Here is a 17,994-nt window from a genome sequence, read left to right on the forward strand (position 1 = left end):
GTGGGATCTTCCTGGACCAGGGCTCAAACCCGTGTCACCTGCATTGGCAGGTGGATTCTTAACCACTGCACCCCCAGGAAAGTCCCGAGACTTTCTTGCTTTCTTTTTATTTAAAATCTTTTATTTTATTTTACTTTTATACAGCAGGTTCTTATTAGTTATCTATTTTATACATATTAGTGTATATAAGTCAATCCCAATCTCCCAGTTCATCCCAGCCCAATATTTTTTGAGCTGGTATTAATACAGTTACTTCAGCTTTCCTTTGATTAGTGTTTGTGTGATATAGCTTTTTTCACTCCTTATACTTTTAGCCTATCTGTGTCTTTGTATTTAATCTTTCTATATGTATGTAGATAGCATGTAGTTGGGTCTTGTTTTTGTTATTGCTGTTGTTTGATCCAATCTGACAATCTTTGCATTTTATTTGGAGAGTTTTTTAAAAAGAATTGCAGTTCTAAGGTATTCTGCTATTGATTCCTTCTAATGTATTTTTTATTTCAGTTATTGTATTGTTTATCTCTGTTTGTTTGTTCTTTAATTCTTCTAGGTGTTTGCTCTTTAATTCTTCTAGGTCTTTGTTAAACATGTCTTGCATCTTCTCGATCTTGGCCTCCATTCTTTTTCCAAGGTCCTGGATCATCTTCACTGTCATTATTCTGCATTCTTTTTCTGGAAAGTTGCCTATCTCCCCTTCATTTAGTTGTTTTTCTGGGGTTTTATCTTGTTCCTTCATCTGGTACATAGCCCTCTGCCTTTTCATTTTGTCTGTCTTTCTGTGAATGTGGTTTTCCTTCCATAGGCTGCAGAATTGTAGTTCTTCTTGCTTCTGCTGTCTGCCCTCTCAATTTCTTCCTTTCTAATGTGAGCCCTTAACTATATAAAATTTCCTCTAATCACTGCTTTATCTTCACACCACAAATTCTGACACATGATTAAAATTTTTTTTCATCCAGCTCAAAATATTTTCTAATTTCCGTTGTGATTTCTTCTTTGACCCATGGTTATTTAGAAGTAAGTTTTTCAGTTTGAACAGGTTTTCTAGATATGCCTCCGTTACCGATTTCTAAGTTAATTCCATGACAATCCAAGGACATACTTTGTGTGATTTGAATCCTTTTAAATTTATTACATGTGAAATAAGACTGGGGACCCATAGGGGCTCATTGTGGGGGAAGTATGATCTTTATCATAAGCCACCAGAGGGTTTTAAGCAGACAGAGAATTTGATTTGAATTGGGTTTCATTGGTCTGGTGTACATCAGGTGTGAAAGTGGGGAAATGGGATGGGGAACTGGGGTTTGAGGTTTCTCTGAGTTGTCCAAGGAGAGTGGGGAGTTGTCTAAAGCATCTGGATCTCCAGGGAAGGGTGTAACTTTGTGACAGGGCTGCAGATATCAGAGCAGTGCAGGGAGCCGGGTGTTCGGGAAAGAGCCCTGGACTGGGAGTCAGGCAGGGTTAGGCGGTGTGACTCTGAGCATGTCACTTCACCTCTCTGGGCTTTAGTTTCCTTACCTTTAAAACAGGTGATCAGCCTCAATGATCCCCTCGTTTTAACAGCCTGGGCTGCTGCTTGTATAGGGAGGGTCTGCATGAATTAGGAAAAGGTGACCCCTCAAGATAGACACACAGAAGGGTGGCCCTGAAGCATAAGGCCTAATATTCTGTGCTGCCTTGACATCTGGTGAAACCGGGAGGGCCTCTGTGGTTTATCTGCAGGTCCCCTTCCCCACTCTGCTCCTGTGGGTAAGGTCCCCCAGCCAACAACAATTCTCATGGGGGTTGGGGGGACCAGCACAGTTCCTGTCATCCCTGAGAGGTGGGGGTCGGGTCCCTGCCAACCTGTGGAATGATTCAAGCAAGCCAATCACACGGTCCTGTGTAACCAGGGGTCCCCTCGCCACCTTCTTGATACCACAAAGCCCACCTCCCACAGCCTTTGGTGGTTCTCTCTTCTGAGTGCAACCCATGTGAGCCTGCATGGTACACAGTGTCGACTGCTGTCCATCTTATCTGTGCAGTGTTAGGTTGGACCTTCCCTAAAGCCACATAACCACAGGGCAGGAGGCCTCCCTCACCAATGGGGGTAAACAGGAAGTGATTAAAACAGCCCCTTTCTTGGAATGAATCCAGCCCCTGTTAGGGTAAGTGGCTGAGTTGGTGCAGCCTGGGCTGGGTTTCAGCTCCACGTGCCTCGTCTACTGGTGCCCGGGGGCAAACACACCTGGTTGCCTGTTCCTGGCAGCTCTGGTAGCAGCTTCTACTTGTTGGAATCTGGTCTGTGCTAAGATCTGCTAACCTTGTCACCCACCCTGGGAGGTAGATTCCATGAGTCCCATTGTACTGATGGAGACTCTGTGAGTGGCAGAGGAAAGACTGGAGCTCAGGTTTGTCTGGACCCTGCCCTACGATCCACTCTGGAAGCTGGAAGGTGAGAAACCTGCAGCACCGTGTTCTGAGAAGTGAGAAGAAGTGGGTGGCTGAGTGAAGGTGTGAAGACGAATCCTGGCAGGGAAGGGAGAGAACCACTGTGTTAACGAAGTGGACCTGGGGGCAGCCAGGCTGGGCGTGTCTGTCTGCCGGGGCGTCCTGCGATGCTGAGGTGGGTGGAGAGTCTGGCGGGGCAGGGGGAGCAGAAGTGAGTGGTGATGTGGCCTTCAGCCTCAGCACACAGCTGCCAGCTCAGACACACCAAAACCTCACGGCTGCCCAAATTGCTCCCACCCTCTGATCACAGAAGAGGCAATTCCCACCAGAGCGATCTTTGGCCCAAGGGGCCCCCGCAGGCAGAATTTCTAGAACCAGGTGGTTTCTGTAATGACCACCTCTCCTGGCTGCCCCTGACTGCTGCTGTCCTCCTAGAATAATGAAAAGGGAAAGCAGTTGTGTGCCGTGATGGCTACAGCTCTGAGGCTTGGAGGGCAGAAACGGGGGTCAAGTCTTATGGGAATGTAAGCTCTATGAGATTAGGGTTTTATTTATGGCTGTTACCCAAAGCATGGGACAGTCCCTGACATGTAGTAGATACACAACAAAAATGAATTAAGTGAAAGAGTAAATTAAGTCTTAGCTTTCCTGTCTCTTAGCTGGGTGTCTTTCGGCAACTTGCATAACCTCTCTGTGTCTCCATTTCCTTGACAGTGAAATTGGACAGAACAGCACCTTGTGGGCTTGTTGCATGGATCAAATCAGATGCTGTATTAAAACAATAAGGTCTCACTAAGCCCCCACTGTTATCATTACTATTATCACTATCTTGGCTCTTGTTTAGCAAGGAGGGCTGCCTACGAACCCTCTCACCCGAGACACAGCAGCCACACTTACGGAGCACATGCTGTGGGCCAGGCACTGTCCTTCGTGCTCTCATATAATTACTCACTTAAACCCAAATACAACTCTTTGAGCTACACTGTTTTTTTTCAACACCTGTTTTACCAATGAGGAAGTGGAAACTTAGAGGTGATTCTGGCTATAAAAGAAAGTCGAGGAACGTTCCTTCATTCCTATTCTCTCAAAGAACATACATGAGAATAGCATGGCTTTTTTCCTGGAGGGCCCGAGGGAAGACACCTGATAATCTATCTGGGCCTGGGCTCCTTTGCAGGAAGCCTTAAGGAGAACTGTTGAGGATCTCTTTTTCTTCTTGTGTCAGTTTGATGAGAGAGAGAAGACGCTTGCTTGCGTAGGCAGGGATTCAGTCTTGGGCAGTCTGGCTGCAGAGCCGGGCTCTTGACCAGTACATTTTCCTGTCTAAGGTACAATCACCTTCTACCCGTGAGGCCTCAAATAAGTCACTTCATCTCTCTGAGCCTCTTGTAAACAGGGAGAGCAGTAGTATCTTCCTAGCAGGGTTGTTGTGAAGATTAAATGGTTTCAGAAACATGCTGCCCTGAGCATGGTGTCGGGAATGCTCTGGTCAGTGAACAAGCCTGAGCTGCGGGCATCGTCATGATGACCAGCCCGGCCCTGTTCCTGACCTCTCTGCCCGGGACGTCTCCTGACCCTTGGGCTCTCCTGTCTCCGGGCTGTGGTGGACCTGCCACCGTATCTGCAGCCCCACGCAGCTGCATCACTCCCAGGGTGGCCATGGGTCACTCACTGTCTCTCCAGGGCCTGGATGGTGTCAGGGAGTGGAAGTCCCCAGGTCTCCAGGAGGAAGAGGACAAAGAGGTGGGAAACGATGGGGATGACACCATAAGAGGGGGACCCCCGCTGACCTGCTGAATGCAGAAAGACTTCTGCTGTCATCCTGTGGGTAGAGAGGAGGGCTGGGACGCTTGTCACAACTGCCACTTCAGAGGGGCTACTTGGCTGGGTCAGGGGAGGGAAAGCTGGGCTGCTGGAGTCGCCCTCCTCCAGGGCTCTTCCAACCCCACCTCCTCCACTGAGCCCACCTAGATTTTCCCATCCAAAGGGTCTCTGCCTCCTGGGAACATCCAGAGTCCTTCACGGGAACTCTCTAGGGCCCACCCTATTCTCCCTGGTCTCAGGTAATTTGGAGGCTTGTCTCCGCTAGGCCACGGAGCTCCCAGTCAACAAAATCAATAAATGTGTGTCAAAAAATAAAAAGAAAGAGTGGACAAGTGAGTGAGTGAGCACCGTGGGTGAGGCTGGGCCAGGCCTCTGGGGGCTGGGGTCCAGCCCTGCTCCTCAACTAAATCTTTGGCCACCCTAAGCCTCAGTCTGCCCAACTGTCCAATGCAGGGGTGGTCTAACTCTAGACCACTGGGTTCCGAGGAGTTAATCTGGGGCTCTCTTGGGGCAGGGAGGGGACAGTGGGAGGCAAGCAGAGTCCCCACTACCCTGGGTAGCTCTTGGTCTCCTCACCAGGGCTCTTATAAGATTTCACCTGAGCAGAGAGCTGTGTGGCTCGAAGCGGTTTCCAGTCCAGAGGCCTCCCGAGGGCTCTCTGTGGGGCTGCCTCCGAGCCTGGACTCTTGGGGAGAGGCTGTTTGCGGAGGCCCTGGCTGAGCAGGTGACTTTGGGGGAAGGACTCCAGGGCGTCTGCTCGGTTCCATATCGGCACTGGGTCCCCCTCTCCCTCTGCTGTGTGTCCCTGGGTGCCCAGCCCTTCTCTCTACCCCCGCCATGGGCCCTCGCAGGGGGGTCCCTTTCTCGCCCGCCCCAGGCCTGGAGGCCCCTCCTGGGCCCAGCCGGCAGCCCAGCCTACCGCAGTGAAGTTGGGAAGAGTTCCGGCTTGTAGACCATGACGCAGGTTAAGCTGGTGTCAAAACACCCCTCTCCCAGCACAGCCAAGGTCACATGCAGGGTCTGCAGATCTAGGCAGAGGAAAGGGTGAGGGTGGGGTCTGCTCGGGAGGGTCCCCAGGAGCCTGGAGCAGAGTGACTGGGTTCTCCCACAAGGCTGCTTTGGGCTGAAAGCAGGTCCCGGGCAGCGTGACCTGGTGCCAGGCTGCCCCGGGCCAGGTGGTGATGCAGTGCAGGATGACATCCTGGTGGGTGGGCCGGGGGTGGGGTGCAGGGCAAGAACCCAGCCAGGTCCGGGGTGGGTGAGCCTGGGGGCAGCTGCGGGTGGCACTCAAGGGGTGACAGTGCCAGGGCTCCTTGGGCCTTGAGGGTGCTTCTTCCCTCAAAGGAGAGGGTCATGCCAGGCCCAGGCCCACAGCAGGGGCCCTGGGGTGCCCAGCTACCCAGAACCCTTCCCACCACTCCTTCCCACCACCCCTCAGCCTGCCTGTGGGGCCCCTGCTTCCACAGCGAGCCTTAGCTGGGAAGCCAGGGTGCAGGTCGCAAGCCAGCGGTGGGCCTGGGCCTCACCTCCCTTCCCGCACGTGGTTGGGAAGAGTCATAAACTCTCAAGTGCGTGTCTTTGGGGTTTTTCTCAGAGCGCTGCATCTCACTCAGAGTTTGGGCTCCCGACTGGTTCTCCATCCTCACCCCGCCCCTCCCAGCGGCTGGTCCTCCCTTGCCTCCCTCCTGGCTTTGCTGCCACCGCGGGACACCTGTCCCTGCCCCTCCCCCAGTCACCCACCTTGAGCAATAAAATGAGACATGGAGAGGGTTTCTGGGGCCTCACAGCCTCAGTCCGAAAGGAGAGTGAGACCAGGGCCCATCCCAGCTTCCCCAGTGCTCTGCCTCTTGCCTCTTCTTTTTTTTTTTAATACAGATTTTTTTGTGTCATTAATGCACCCACATTTTATGGTATCTGCAGTGTGAGGTTTTTATTTTTTTATATAAATTTATTTATTTATTGGCTGTGTTGGGTCTTCGTTGCTGCGCGTGGGCTTTCTCCAGTTGCGGCATGCAGGCTTCTCATTGCAGTGGCTTCTCTTGTTGCAGAGCACGGGCTCTAGGCACGTGGGCTTCAGTAGTTGTGGCGCGCGGCTCAGTAATTGTGAGGCATGGCTTAGTTGCTCCGCGGCATGTGAGATCTTCCTGGACGAGGGCTCGAACCCATGTCCCCTGCATTGGTGGGAGGATTCTTAACCACTGAGCCACCAGGGAGGCCCCCTTTTGCTTCTTTTTTTGTTGGCCAGGTGGGAATCTTAGCTCCCCAACCAGGGATCAAACCTGGGTCCCCGGCAGTGGAAGTGCAGAGTCCTAACCACTGGACCGCCAGGGAAGTCTCCCCTCTCGCTTAGTTAACAAGAAGAACACACTTGGCCTGGTGCCTCTCCTGCCTCACTTGGAGCCCCTCTCAGCTCCCAGACCCTTCTTCCCACTGCAGACTTGGCCTCTGGCTTGAAGTCTGGTCCAGGCCTGGCTTTGTCACTTGCTAATGAGGGATGTTGGGCACCTGGCTTCGTCTCTCTGAGCCTCCGTTTCCCCAGGAAAATGGGTGGGGGGCTGGTTGGGCTGTGGCAGTAACGGCCTTGGGCAGAGCTGGGGCGCAGTGGCCCCTGCCCATCCTCGGGGCCGGGGGAGGGGAAGAGGCTGGTGGTAGTGCGGTGCAGTGGACAGGCCAGCAGGCGCCCGGGCTGGCAGCCCCTCAGCCTTCCCTCCCGCTGCCCTGGCTGCACCTTGTGGGACCAGCATGTTGGCCAGGATGGCGAGGCCAGCCACAGCCAGGGAGCCGGCCAGGGTCGTGTGGCGGCCAAAGAACCTGAGTTGGAGCGTGGTGGTGATCCGGGCCCGGAAGTCCACGGCTCCAAAGAGGACCTGGAGGAAGAAGATGCTGCCCCCCAGGTTCTGCAGGAGGAGGACTGGCCCATAGTAGGAGAGGGTGAGGGACAAGCTGTGGGGCGAAGTCAGGTCCCTGCACCATCACCTACGCTGGGGCCGCACCGGGAGGGCACCACTAGCCCAGACCCCCGGGCAGCCTGGTGAGTGCAGGATGCACCTCTCAGGGGTCAGGTTGTCCCAGGAAAGGGTGGGGAGGGCGGTGGCCCCATCCATTCCACACGTGGGCCTTGGGTGTTAGCCTTGGGTATCGGCCATGGTGGGCTGGACCTTGCCTCTTAGGCTCCCTCTCTGCCAACCAGCAGGAAAACATGATCCTCTCTGGGCAGATGGGGCAGTGAGTGGGTCACGCTGACCTGCCCCTTCGCCAGGCTCTAGCACCCTCTGGCTTTGTTTCCTGTTCCCAGTCATGGCCGGGAACCATGATCTGGGTCCCACTCTACTAGCCATGGACCTGGGCACGTCTCTGCCGGGCCCTCTCTGGACGCGTTTCTTTGTCTTGAAACATGGGATTAATAATAGAATGGGGTCTCAGTGGCGGATGCTGGCCTTCCCCCTTCAGTGCCCTGAGAGTTCTGCCCCCGAGCTGGGGAGAGCATCCCATGGCTGGTCTACACGGTCCAGAGAGATGGCTCAGAAGGGTCACCGCAGCTCCCAGGTCCCCAGGCTGGGGCCTGGCTGTGACGGCATCACCACGACTTCTCCCCTGCCCCTGCTGCTTCCTGCCCTCCCTGGCCCCTCTCTGCTTCCATGAGAGGTGATCCCTAGAGCCCCCTCTGTGAACTGTCTGCTCATGGACCTCCATCTCAAAGTCGGCTTCCCAGGGGACCCCCTGACACAGGCTCCTGAGTAGCTGAACTTACAGTAGCTGAATTTCTACACCTTGGAGATTGAATCTGGCTCCACAAGTGGCCATGGTGGGAAATTATCCTCCACCACTTTTCCAGTCTGTCCCCATCCCTGCTTCTCCCAGCCCTCCCCTTCAGCAGCACATGACTGCCGTCCTCAGGAGACATCTGGCGCCACCAGGCCAACAACGGTAGAAAAAGCTGTGATTCCTGCAGAAACGCAGAGCTTCCTGAAGTTTGTGTAAGTGACTTGACAAGGGCCAGGCTGGAGCTGAAAGCGGCTGACCCGTAGGTATCTAGAGCCTTAGCCGGTAACAACTGGGTTAACAGAAACAAGAAAACCCACTTCACAGCCTGTGATTTGAATAACAAAGAGTGCAGAGTGGCCCCTGGGAGAATTGAGGAAGCCTTGATGGTTTTTGAAAGAATGGCCCTGGACATTCAGTGGCCCTGGGCACTCCTAATTTATCAGGGAAAAAAAACAAAACAAAACTTAAGCAAAACAATAAAAGAGAGAGAGAGAGAAGCATTTGATGCATTCTCTGTCTGAGATGTAGCACGTATTTGCCATTATAACCCATATGTGCTTAAATATAGCATAAAATAGATGTTTTCCTAATTTTGAGTTTTATTTCAAGATCAAGGCCCCATCAAACCTGACCCTCACTTTTCCATCCACTCTTCTGGAAGTCACTTAAACTGAATTTGTCTTAAGGAGCCTTTTCCTGATCCCAGGTACCCCTGGGAGGTGGGGCCTCCTGGGGCAGGACGGAGAGTCCACGCTCAATGTGGGGCTGGAGGGTCAGAGAGCAGGACGAGGAGGTAGCTCAGCCTGGGTTCAAACGCCTGCTCTGTCATCTTGGGCAAGTTTCTTGCCTCTCCCAGCCTCTCTTTCCCCATCTGTAAAGTGGGGTATAAATGAACTTATCTGCCACCCTCTAGGAGTCCAGCTGTCAGGGTGAGTCCAGTACTGACCGGCAGTGATCCTTTCCAGCTATCGCTTGTCCCTTGGCTCTGAGGACCTGGCTCTGCCTCTGCCCTGGGCTTCAGCCTGACCCTGGCACCCTGCCCAGGACCACAGCCCAGCCCTGCCGTCTAGCTGACTTCCTGCACAAGCTGGCCTCCCGATCACATCTGTACGTACTCTGTCTCCCCCACCTGCTAGGCTCCTGCCTCCTGGGGGAGCTGCCTGTTCTGGCCAGAAATGTACCCCATGAGGCCTGCAGGGGCTGTTTTCCCACTGGACACCCCGCCCTCCTTAGCCCCGGGAGGGATGCTCAGGATGGCACACCTAACTACCACCAGTCTGCAGCTTCTCCAGCGGAGCGCGAGCATACGGAACAGGTCCAGCCCTGACCGGCGGGACTCCGCAGAGGCTACGTCCTCCTCCATGCTGGACATCAGTACTTCCAGGGATGACGGGGGCAGTGAACGCTGGGGCCATGGCCCTGCCCCACCCCCGTGCCGGGAATGGTGTCCGGATGGGCAGAGTGGTAGGGAGAGCCTGGCCTTGGCTTCTGGAGACTGGAGAGCCCTGGGGGAGCGGATGGCCTAAGGGCAGAAAGGGTTCTCTCTGGCCCCTAGCTGAGCTATCTCCTGCAGACCCGGTCGCCCTACTCAGAACCGAGGAGCAGGTCTTGTGTCCCAGCTCTAGTCTCTGAGCTGCAGGCTGCAGGAAGGTTTTGACAGTTACCCCACAAAGCCCTACCATCCCTCTTCACTCCTCTTGGCTGGCATCAGCGCACGCCCCCTCCAGCCATTGGATCCTCCCAAGTACCCATCCGGTCTCTGCCTGCACCCCGGGCCCAGCCTGCCCTGTGCTCCGCTCAGTCCCGGTCAGCTCTAGCTCATCTCCTCTTGGAAGCTTTCCCTGATCCTTCTGCCCCCAGGGAGCTCTGTGTCCTCTAGTCTCTGTCTGCACATCCTCCCACACCTACTTCCTTGAAATAGGTACCTTCAGATAAGCACATCCTGTTTCCCCAAATACGCTGAGAAGCCCCGTGAGGTAAATGAGCAGTACATGTGGATTAAGGTGATGAATAATAGAGATGGTGACGTGGGTGTGCTGTTGTTGATAATGGTTGTATTGTTGTTATTGGTGGTGTTGATGGTGGCTGTGGTGGAGTTGGGGATGGTGGTGATGAGGATGGCAATGACGGTGGTGAAGGTGGTGGTGATAGTAATAGTGGTGGTGTTGGTGATGCTTTGCAGAGGTGTTGATGGTGATGTTAATGATGGTATTGGTAGTGATGGTGATAACAAAGGTGAAGTCAGTTGTATGGTATGCTGGTGGAGGTGATGGTGGTGGTGATGGTGGTAATAGGGATGGGGGTCTATGGAGAGTTGTAATGCTGTTGACGATGGTGTTGGTATTAGTGGTATTAGTATTATGATTGGTGGTGGTAATGATGGTAGTGGTGTTTGTGTAGAAATGATGACAGTGGTGGTGATTGTGTGTGTAGTGGACATGGTAATGGTGGTGATGATGGTGATGGTGATGGAGGTGATGATGGTGATGATGATTATGGTTGTGGTGATAATGGTGGTGGTGGTGGTGGTGGTGATGGAGGTGGTGGTGATGGAGGTGGTGATGGAGGTGGTGATGGTGGTGGTGGTGATGGAGGTGGTGATGGAGGTGGTGGTGGGGGTGGTGGTGATGGAGGTGATGATGGTGGTGATGGAGGTGGTGATGGTGGTGGTGGTGATGGAGGTGGTGATGGAGGTGGTGATGGTGGTGGTGGTGATGGAGGTGATAATAGTGGTGATGGTGGTGATTGTGGTGATGATGGTGGTGGTGATGGTGGTGATGATGATGGTGGGGTTGATGGTGATGATAGAGATGGCAAAACCGACAACAGTGATGGTGACGTCGATGGTGGTGTTTTGATGGTATGGGTGTGTTGATGGAGGTGGTGCTGGAGCAGGTTGGGGTGATGCTGGTGAAAATAATGATAAAACATTCGTGGATGTCCTTCCCTGGGTCATGTCCCACACTGTATCACAAATAGCATCTCACCTCTATAGTCAGTGTCTTTTTGGCTTCCTTGTGGCCATTTATCTTGGCCACCTTTTTGAGTTCCTGAAGCGCTCGATCTGTTTTGCCCACCATAATCAGCCATCGGGCGGATTCCGGCAGCCACCGGTTAAAGAAGCAGGTGCTTGGCTGGGTCTTTGTTTTCTTCGTGTAGATTGGGCACTGCCCCCAGGTCATGTGGGGAGGGGGTGGTGGGCAGCAGACCTGCCAGCTGCAACAGGAGTGGGGAGAAGGCAGCGCTTCTCCCTCTGCACCACTCACGCCAGGCTGGGAAGTCCCTGATGGTCTCAGAATAGAGATGAGTCCCAACGCCTGGCCGCCCTCTTCACCAGCCCCCACTCCCTGGCACCCCATCTGGCTTCCCTGCTGCCAGGAGCCTGCCCGCCCAAGCCTCACATTCAGACAGCGCACAGGCTGCCTGGACACGGGGTGATTCTGGGGTCATTTCTATGGTAGAAAGCTTGCACCATGCTGCATTTTTAAAAAACACACACATTTAAAACATCCCCAACCAGAATCAAGTGGTTTTATGAAAGTAGTAGGCTTCTTCCCAGCCTCGGGCCAATGGGCAGGGAGAAGCATCTCCCTTTTGAAAGGGTCAGGGTTTTCCCAGCCCGCAGGAGCTCAGCCCTGTTTGCAGGGAAGCTAAGAAAAACTTCTGGAGGCAGTTTGAGGAGGCGTTTACAAGAGTCAGGCTGCCTGGATTCAAATCTTGCCTCTGGCACGCAGTGACTGCGTGGCCTTGGACAAGTCACTGGCCCTCTCTGGGCCTCAGCCCCTCATCTGGAAGTGGCAGTAATAAAATCCTCTTGCTCATTAGAAGGAGTGTGGATATACATCTGGTGTTACCGACAGCACCTGGATGCACCCAATCAGTGTGACCAGGGCGGCTTCATCAGTGCAACTATGGGATGGTCTTCCTCGTTTCTTCCTGGTCCTGTTGAAACAAGAAACCTCCATGTAGTCGGTGACTTTTGATCTATGATCTATTTTATCTGCCGATGGGTCCCCAGTGCCTAAAGCCAAGTCTGGCACAGAGCAGGAGTGCAATAAATATTTGAGAATGAATGAATGAGCGCTTAGTCTTCTCTGCACCCCACAGCAGACCTGCTCAACTCTGGCCCCCGGGCACAAGAGAACTTATGAGGACAGGACTTTGTGTTTATTTCCCTGTATCTCTTCTTCTAGTCCCCACCCAAGCAGGTATTTCCAGACCTCAGGGATTTTCGCAGCACTGAAAATAATAATGATAATATCTTTCCATATCCAATGCCTGACTTGGAGGTCCGCAGGCTGGGCAAGTGATGTGAGGGAGTGAAGCTGGTGGGTTTGGGGGGCTGGTGCCAATGTGAGGGAAGACCGGAGCCCTCAGCCTCAGGCCTGGAGGTCAGTGGGCTGGAGGGAACCACGGACCCCTGGCTGAAATGCCCAACCCGGAACTCTGAGCCCCCAAGATGTCTCTCCCCAGTGGGGTCTGCTCACATCATTCTCTTCCATGGTCTCGGCACCTTGGGAGCCGTGGCCAGCCAGAGTGGTAGGGCCCCTCTCACCCCAGGTCCCCCTCCCGTTCAGTGATGTTCTCCCCAAGGGAAAAGGCCCCAGCTGCACTGACCAGGATATCAGGAAGATGACCAAGAAGGGCACCAACAAGACCAGCTGGAGGGCTCGCCGGTCCCACAGGGCAAAGGCCAGGCTGCCCATGGCCGTCTGGCCGATGCTGTAGGTGCATCTCAGGATCGTCATGGTGACGGCCCTCGTGCGGGCCGTGGTCCACTCCACCACTGAAAGGCGGTGCAGATGAGCAGGTGAGGGCCACATGCAGTGGCCTTGAGCCCCCTCCTCACCTCCCCGACAGGGCTGGGGCAGGTGATCAAGGGATCCCCTGAGCGTTGTCGAGGTCAGGATGATGCCAGACAATCCCAAAGGGCTCAAAAATCGTAGACAAGGAGATTGGGGGCAACGATGGGGCTGATGCTGGCCACGTCACCTGCAGGCAGTGCCAGCTCAGAGCAGGCTTCCGCCCAAACTATTTCGGGAAACAAGCACAGTGGGGGCCTGGAGAGGGGCCCTGAGGACTTGGGCGTAGAGGCAGGGACTCAAAGCCGGAGGGCCGAAGGAGGCTGGGGCACCTGCCGGAGCACCTGCCAGTGCAGGCAGCACCTCCTTCTCGGATCTCCTAGGACCACGTACAGAGTGCATTTGTTATAAAAATGGCAGATGCCTTGCTCTCTGGGCCACAGTTTCTCCATCTGTAAAATGCAGGGATTCACGAGGACACACTGAACAAGGGAGGAGCCTGGCATGAGGCTAAGCGCACATGGCCTTGGGTGACCCAGGCAGCTCCCCCATGCCTGTGACCGGAGGGCCCTCAGCCCCAATGAGGTCAGCTTAGCCCGAGCCACTGCCTGCATTTAGCTGAAGTATGTGTCAGTCAGACTGGAGAGATGCGGGCGAACCTTGGCCTTGCCTGTCTGAGCAGTGCCCAGAAGCAGGGACACGCGCCCCAGATCCGGGGTGAGTCTGGAGGCTGACACCTGGCGCTGACCCCAGGCTCACCAGGTGACCCTCAGACTGATTGGCTCCCGGCGTGGGTGGCCCCTGGGGACAGCTAAGTGGCGGCATGGCGGCCAGTCCTCTGAAAGTGCAAACTGGACCACCTCCTGCCTCGCTGTTCAGGCTCCCCGCTACGCTCGGGATAACATAAGGCCCACGAAGAACGACCACTGTGCTGGCCCGGCCCAAGCTCTGCATGTGATGAACTCAATCATCACAACCCCGTGGGTAGGTGGCAGGGTCCCCACTCACAGGAGGAAGCCTAGAGAAGCAACAAACCCACCTTCTAGGAAGCTGGGACACATGAGGCCCCAGAGCCTGCACTGCCCAGAGTCCGGAAGCCGTTCATGCATTCAGTGTATTACGATTGTGTGCTGTGTGCTGGGCACTGAGGATACAGCCCCAAGGCCCCTGCCTCCTTGGAGCTACGTTCTCATGGGGACGCACACAGTAAACGAGCTAACAAAAGCTGGGTACCGGCAGAGAGAGCCAGGAGCTGCGATGGGGTGCGTGGGCAGGACCATGGGACCTTTGTGCCTGAAGCCGGAAAGGCCTCTCTGAGGAGTGGCCTGGAGCTGAGGCCTGCGTGCTGGGCACGAAGCAGCTGTGGACAGAAACCTCTAGGCGAGGCTTGGCCCCCGGCTTCAGTGGGTTCTGTGGGCTGGACGGGAGCAGCGGTACCCCAGGAGGGGCCGGCGTGGCTCAGGGGGAGAAGCCAAGTGCTGAGCAGGGGTGTTGGGGTGCATGGGGACTGTCCTTGGTGTGGGAGCCCAGAGGACCTCAGGCTGGGCAGCGACCAGATCCACATATAAGCCTTTGCAAAGTCACTCTGAGCTCTACAGCAGAACGGAAGGCCCAGTAGAGGCAGGAGACCCCAGAGGAGGCCGTAGCGGGGCCAGAGAGGGCGGTGGCTTGGGCGGGGGACAGGGGGCGTGGGGCGTTGGGCTGGGGCTGTGCCCTGGAGGATGAGTGTGGGAGGTGAGGGAGGGAGCACAGGGCTGGCTCCCCGTGGGGCTGTTTTCCAGGATGGAGTCTGGTGCGGAGGGGGCTGCGCTGGGGGTGGAGAGTCAGCGGCTCAGCATTGACTGCTGTAAGTGTGAGGTGCGTCCAAGTCTGCAGTTGGGTTTACAAACTGAGGGGGTGCAACGTGGGCGTTTTCAGCGCTGGACAGCGGCGCCCCACGCGGGAGGGGACCGCGGACAGAGAGCAGGTCCCGGACAGGAGGAGTGTGCTGGGGGGCAGTGGAGGGGGGGGATGATGGGGGAGGAGAGGAGTATTTCTATTTCATTACATTTCATGTACTTGGAGTTAAAAGAAAGAGGGGTCTGTCTATGCCAGAAGACCATCAGCTCCCTGAGGGCAGGGGCTGTGCAGTGCTTGGCACACAGTAGGTGCTCAATAAAGTTTGGTGCAATAGCTGAAGATAAGAGTCAGTGTTCAGGGCAATTTCTCGGCTCAACCTGGCATTGAGGTTCAGACATTGGGTTCTTGGCTCCCTGGGAACCTGGGACGCAGACCCCAGACCAGGGGAGGCCCTCTCTTAGGAAACACGAACGCTCACTGGACATTTCTTTACCTCTGTCCCCACAATGCTCACTCTGTTGAAGGAGCTCGGAAGGGGAGAGATACTCACTGGTGGGAGAGGAGGCCCCAGGTGATCCACCCACCATGGCCCTCCGCCAGGTAGATGGACCGGCCTAGGGGCTTCGGGCCCTGGTGGTCACACACCAGGTCCTGCTGGAAGAGAAGGGGGGTGCATCAGCCTGCCTCAGGGGGTGTGGAATAGCAGGGCCAGGGTGGCAGAGGAAGGTCCAGGACCCCCAGAGGGGATCCGGCCACCCTGCATGGGTCCCCCAGATCCCTAAGGCCAGGCGACCCAGGTGGAAGGGGGTGCGGGCAGCGGGGCTCAGCCTCCCACTGGCAGCCCACAGCGTGGCGCATGTGACACGGCTCTGGGTCTGATGGCGTGACGGCCGCTCTGAGTGGACAGTGGTGGGTGGCAGTTAAACCACAGGCTCGAATTCTGAGTCAGCTGATGACCGACAGGCTGGTGCCCCTGGGGGCGTTCCTGCACCTGGCAGAGCCCGTCTCCTCCAGAAATGGGGCTGTACGGTTGCTTCTCTTACAGGGCATGAAGTTGAGCACTGATGGCTAAGCACGTGTCACCGTGATTTTCCTGCTGCCTGATGTGGACCAGACAGACGTCGCCTGAACATTGGCCCCATCACCTCTCCCCCCAGGTCAGCCCTTCCCTTCACCGAGGCCTGGCCGCACCGCCCACGGCTCCCTCTCCATCTCCGCCTCTCTTGCCTTCACCGAGGCCTGGCCGCTCCGCCCACGGTGCCCACGGTTACCTCTCCATCTCCACCTCTCTTCCCTTCACTGAGGCCTGGCCGCTCCGCCCACGGCTCCCTCTCCATCTCCGCCTCTCTTCCCTTCACCGACTGAACCGCTGCAGGAGGAGCCCCCACCCCACAGGGCATTCTTCACCCTGCAAAGTCACCTCTTGAAAATGCAGATCAGATCCCAGCACCTCCTAGTCCCAAAGCCTCCAATGACTTTCCTTTGCACTTAAACAAAATCCAGGCCCCTTCCCCACACGCCCCGGCCATCGCCGGACCCCTCACCCTCTGTGCCAGGTTCTGCTCTTTCAACACCCAGACAAGCTCCTACTTGGACCTCTGTCCCAACTAAGCTTTCTCCCGAAATTCCTGTGACTGATTCCTTCCCTGTCTTTTAAAAAAGTATTTATTTATTTATTTATTGGCTGTGTTGGGTCTTCGTTGCTGTGCACGGAATTTCTCTAGTCGCAGCGAGCAGGGGCTACTCTTCGTTGTGGTGCGTGGGCTTCTCATTGCGGTGGCTTCTCTCCTTGCAGAGCACGGGCTCTAGGCGCTCGGGCTTCAGTAGTTCTGGTGCGTGGGCTCAGTAGTTGTGGCTCACAGGCTTACTTGCTCCGAGGCATGTGGGATCTTCCTGGACCAGGGCTGGAACCCGGGTCCCTTGCATTGGCAGGTGGGTTCTTAACCCCTGTGCCACTAAGTAAGTCCCTGATTCCTTCTCTTATAATCCAAGTCGCATCTTAAATGTCACCTCTTCAGAGAGCCTGCCTCTCCCTTCCCTACTAGCAGGAGCTGCTTTCTCCTTTGTGCTCACTTACAACGCAGGGGCCTTGAGACTCAAGGCAGGACAGAAAGTGATGGAGAAGTTCTGGTGCCTGGCTGCCCGGGTTGAATCAGATTCGAGTGTGCTTTAGCTCTGTGTCCTGGGGCAAATCACTTAACCTCTCTGGGCTTTGGTTTTGTCACTTATTAAACGGGGTCAATAATAAAACCCACCTCAAGAGGTTGTTGTGAAATTGTGGTGACAGGGAAAGCATCAGAACGGTGGCTGCCACTTAAAGGGCACGAGGTATGGACTTGTTCTGCTGTTATTACTGGTTTAAATGCTGACTAATTCTGAATTCTCCAGCAGAATGTAAGCTCCTAGAAACCTCCCTGTCCATCCTGCAACCTTAGCCTTAGATCAGAGTCCAGGCCATCCCAAGTGATCAGTACTTACGTGTTGAGGGAGTGGCATATCATTCAACAGCGGTGATGCAGTCTATCTAATCTTCCCAGTCATTGGGAGGCTGGGAAGGAAGGAAGTGGTGGGGTTGGCTGGGGTGGGTCGGGGGGAGGCCCTCACCTCGGTCACGATGGTGGAGGTAAACGTGCTGCGGTCATAGACCCAGCCGTCCACGCGTGGCTCCGTGGCAGCCTCGCTCCAGTTGGTGGCCGTGGCGTTGGGGTCCAGGAGCTGCCACTGTGGTTGGCGGAAGCGCAGACACTGGTGGGGCTCCTGGTTGGGGCTCAGTGGGATGGAGACAGCCAGGAGGGCCTCGGGGGTGAGGTTTCCCGGGGCCTCAGAGCCATTGTCCAGCATGTGGGCACAGCAGCGGTGGCCTGGGACAGCAGCTGAAAAGTTCTCCACAACTAATTGGATGGGCACCCAGACAAAAAGGAGGAAGATGGTGAGGACCTGCAGGGCCTGGAAGAAGCCCGCACCCCCAGGCTGCTCCAAGAGCTCAGTGAACACCATGGACAGAGATGCCGGCACCTAGAGCAGGTCTCCTGGGGGTCAGGGAGCTGGTGAGTAACCAGCCTGCTGCCCAGAACCACTAGCAAGTGCAGGATCTCCAGACCTTCTGCTTCCGCTCACCACTCAGGCCCGTGGGGGTGGGGCAGCTGTCCGGCAGCCAGTTAAGTGTGTCCCAAGATGCCCAAGATATTCTGAAGAAACCCCTCCCCACCCAACTTCTAGGAATGACCGCTCAGATGCTCCACTGCTCTGGAGAGGAGATAAGACTCCCTGGGGCATCCGGGGCACCCTGCTCTCCAGCACCAAGAGTAAAAGGTCAAGAAGCTTAAAAAAAAAAAAA

At 55.4% G+C, this 17,994-nt stretch overlaps 1 protein-coding gene across 1 annotated transcript in view; it reads right to left on the reverse strand.

Annotated features, from left to right (window-relative positions):
* The window catches only part of LOC112401986 (solute carrier family 22 member 11-like), a 41,392-nt gene extending 23,738 nt beyond the window's left edge, over positions 1–17,654 (reverse strand). The window contains 10 exon segments of the mRNA XM_024748515.1: positions 5,171–5,279; positions 6,980–7,194; positions 9,146–9,264; positions 9,266–9,393; positions 10,982–11,232; positions 12,634–12,802; positions 12,905–12,963; positions 12,965–13,047; positions 15,204–15,311; positions 17,262–17,654. Of these exon segments, the coding sequence (XP_024604283.1) occupies positions 5,171–5,279; positions 6,980–7,194; positions 9,146–9,264; positions 9,266–9,393; positions 10,982–11,232; positions 12,634–12,802; positions 12,905–12,963; positions 12,965–13,047; positions 15,204–15,311; positions 17,262–17,654 (1,634 nt within the window).
* Between the last annotated feature and the right edge of the window lie 340 nt (positions 17,655–17,994).

Source organism: Neophocaena asiaeorientalis, unplaced genomic scaffold (assembly GCF_003031525.2).
Source record: "Neophocaena asiaeorientalis asiaeorientalis breed wild unplaced genomic scaffold, Neophocaena_asiaeorientalis_V1.1 scaffold43, whole genome shotgun sequence".
NCBI lineage: Eukaryota > Metazoa > Chordata > Mammalia > Artiodactyla > Phocoenidae > Neophocaena > Neophocaena asiaeorientalis.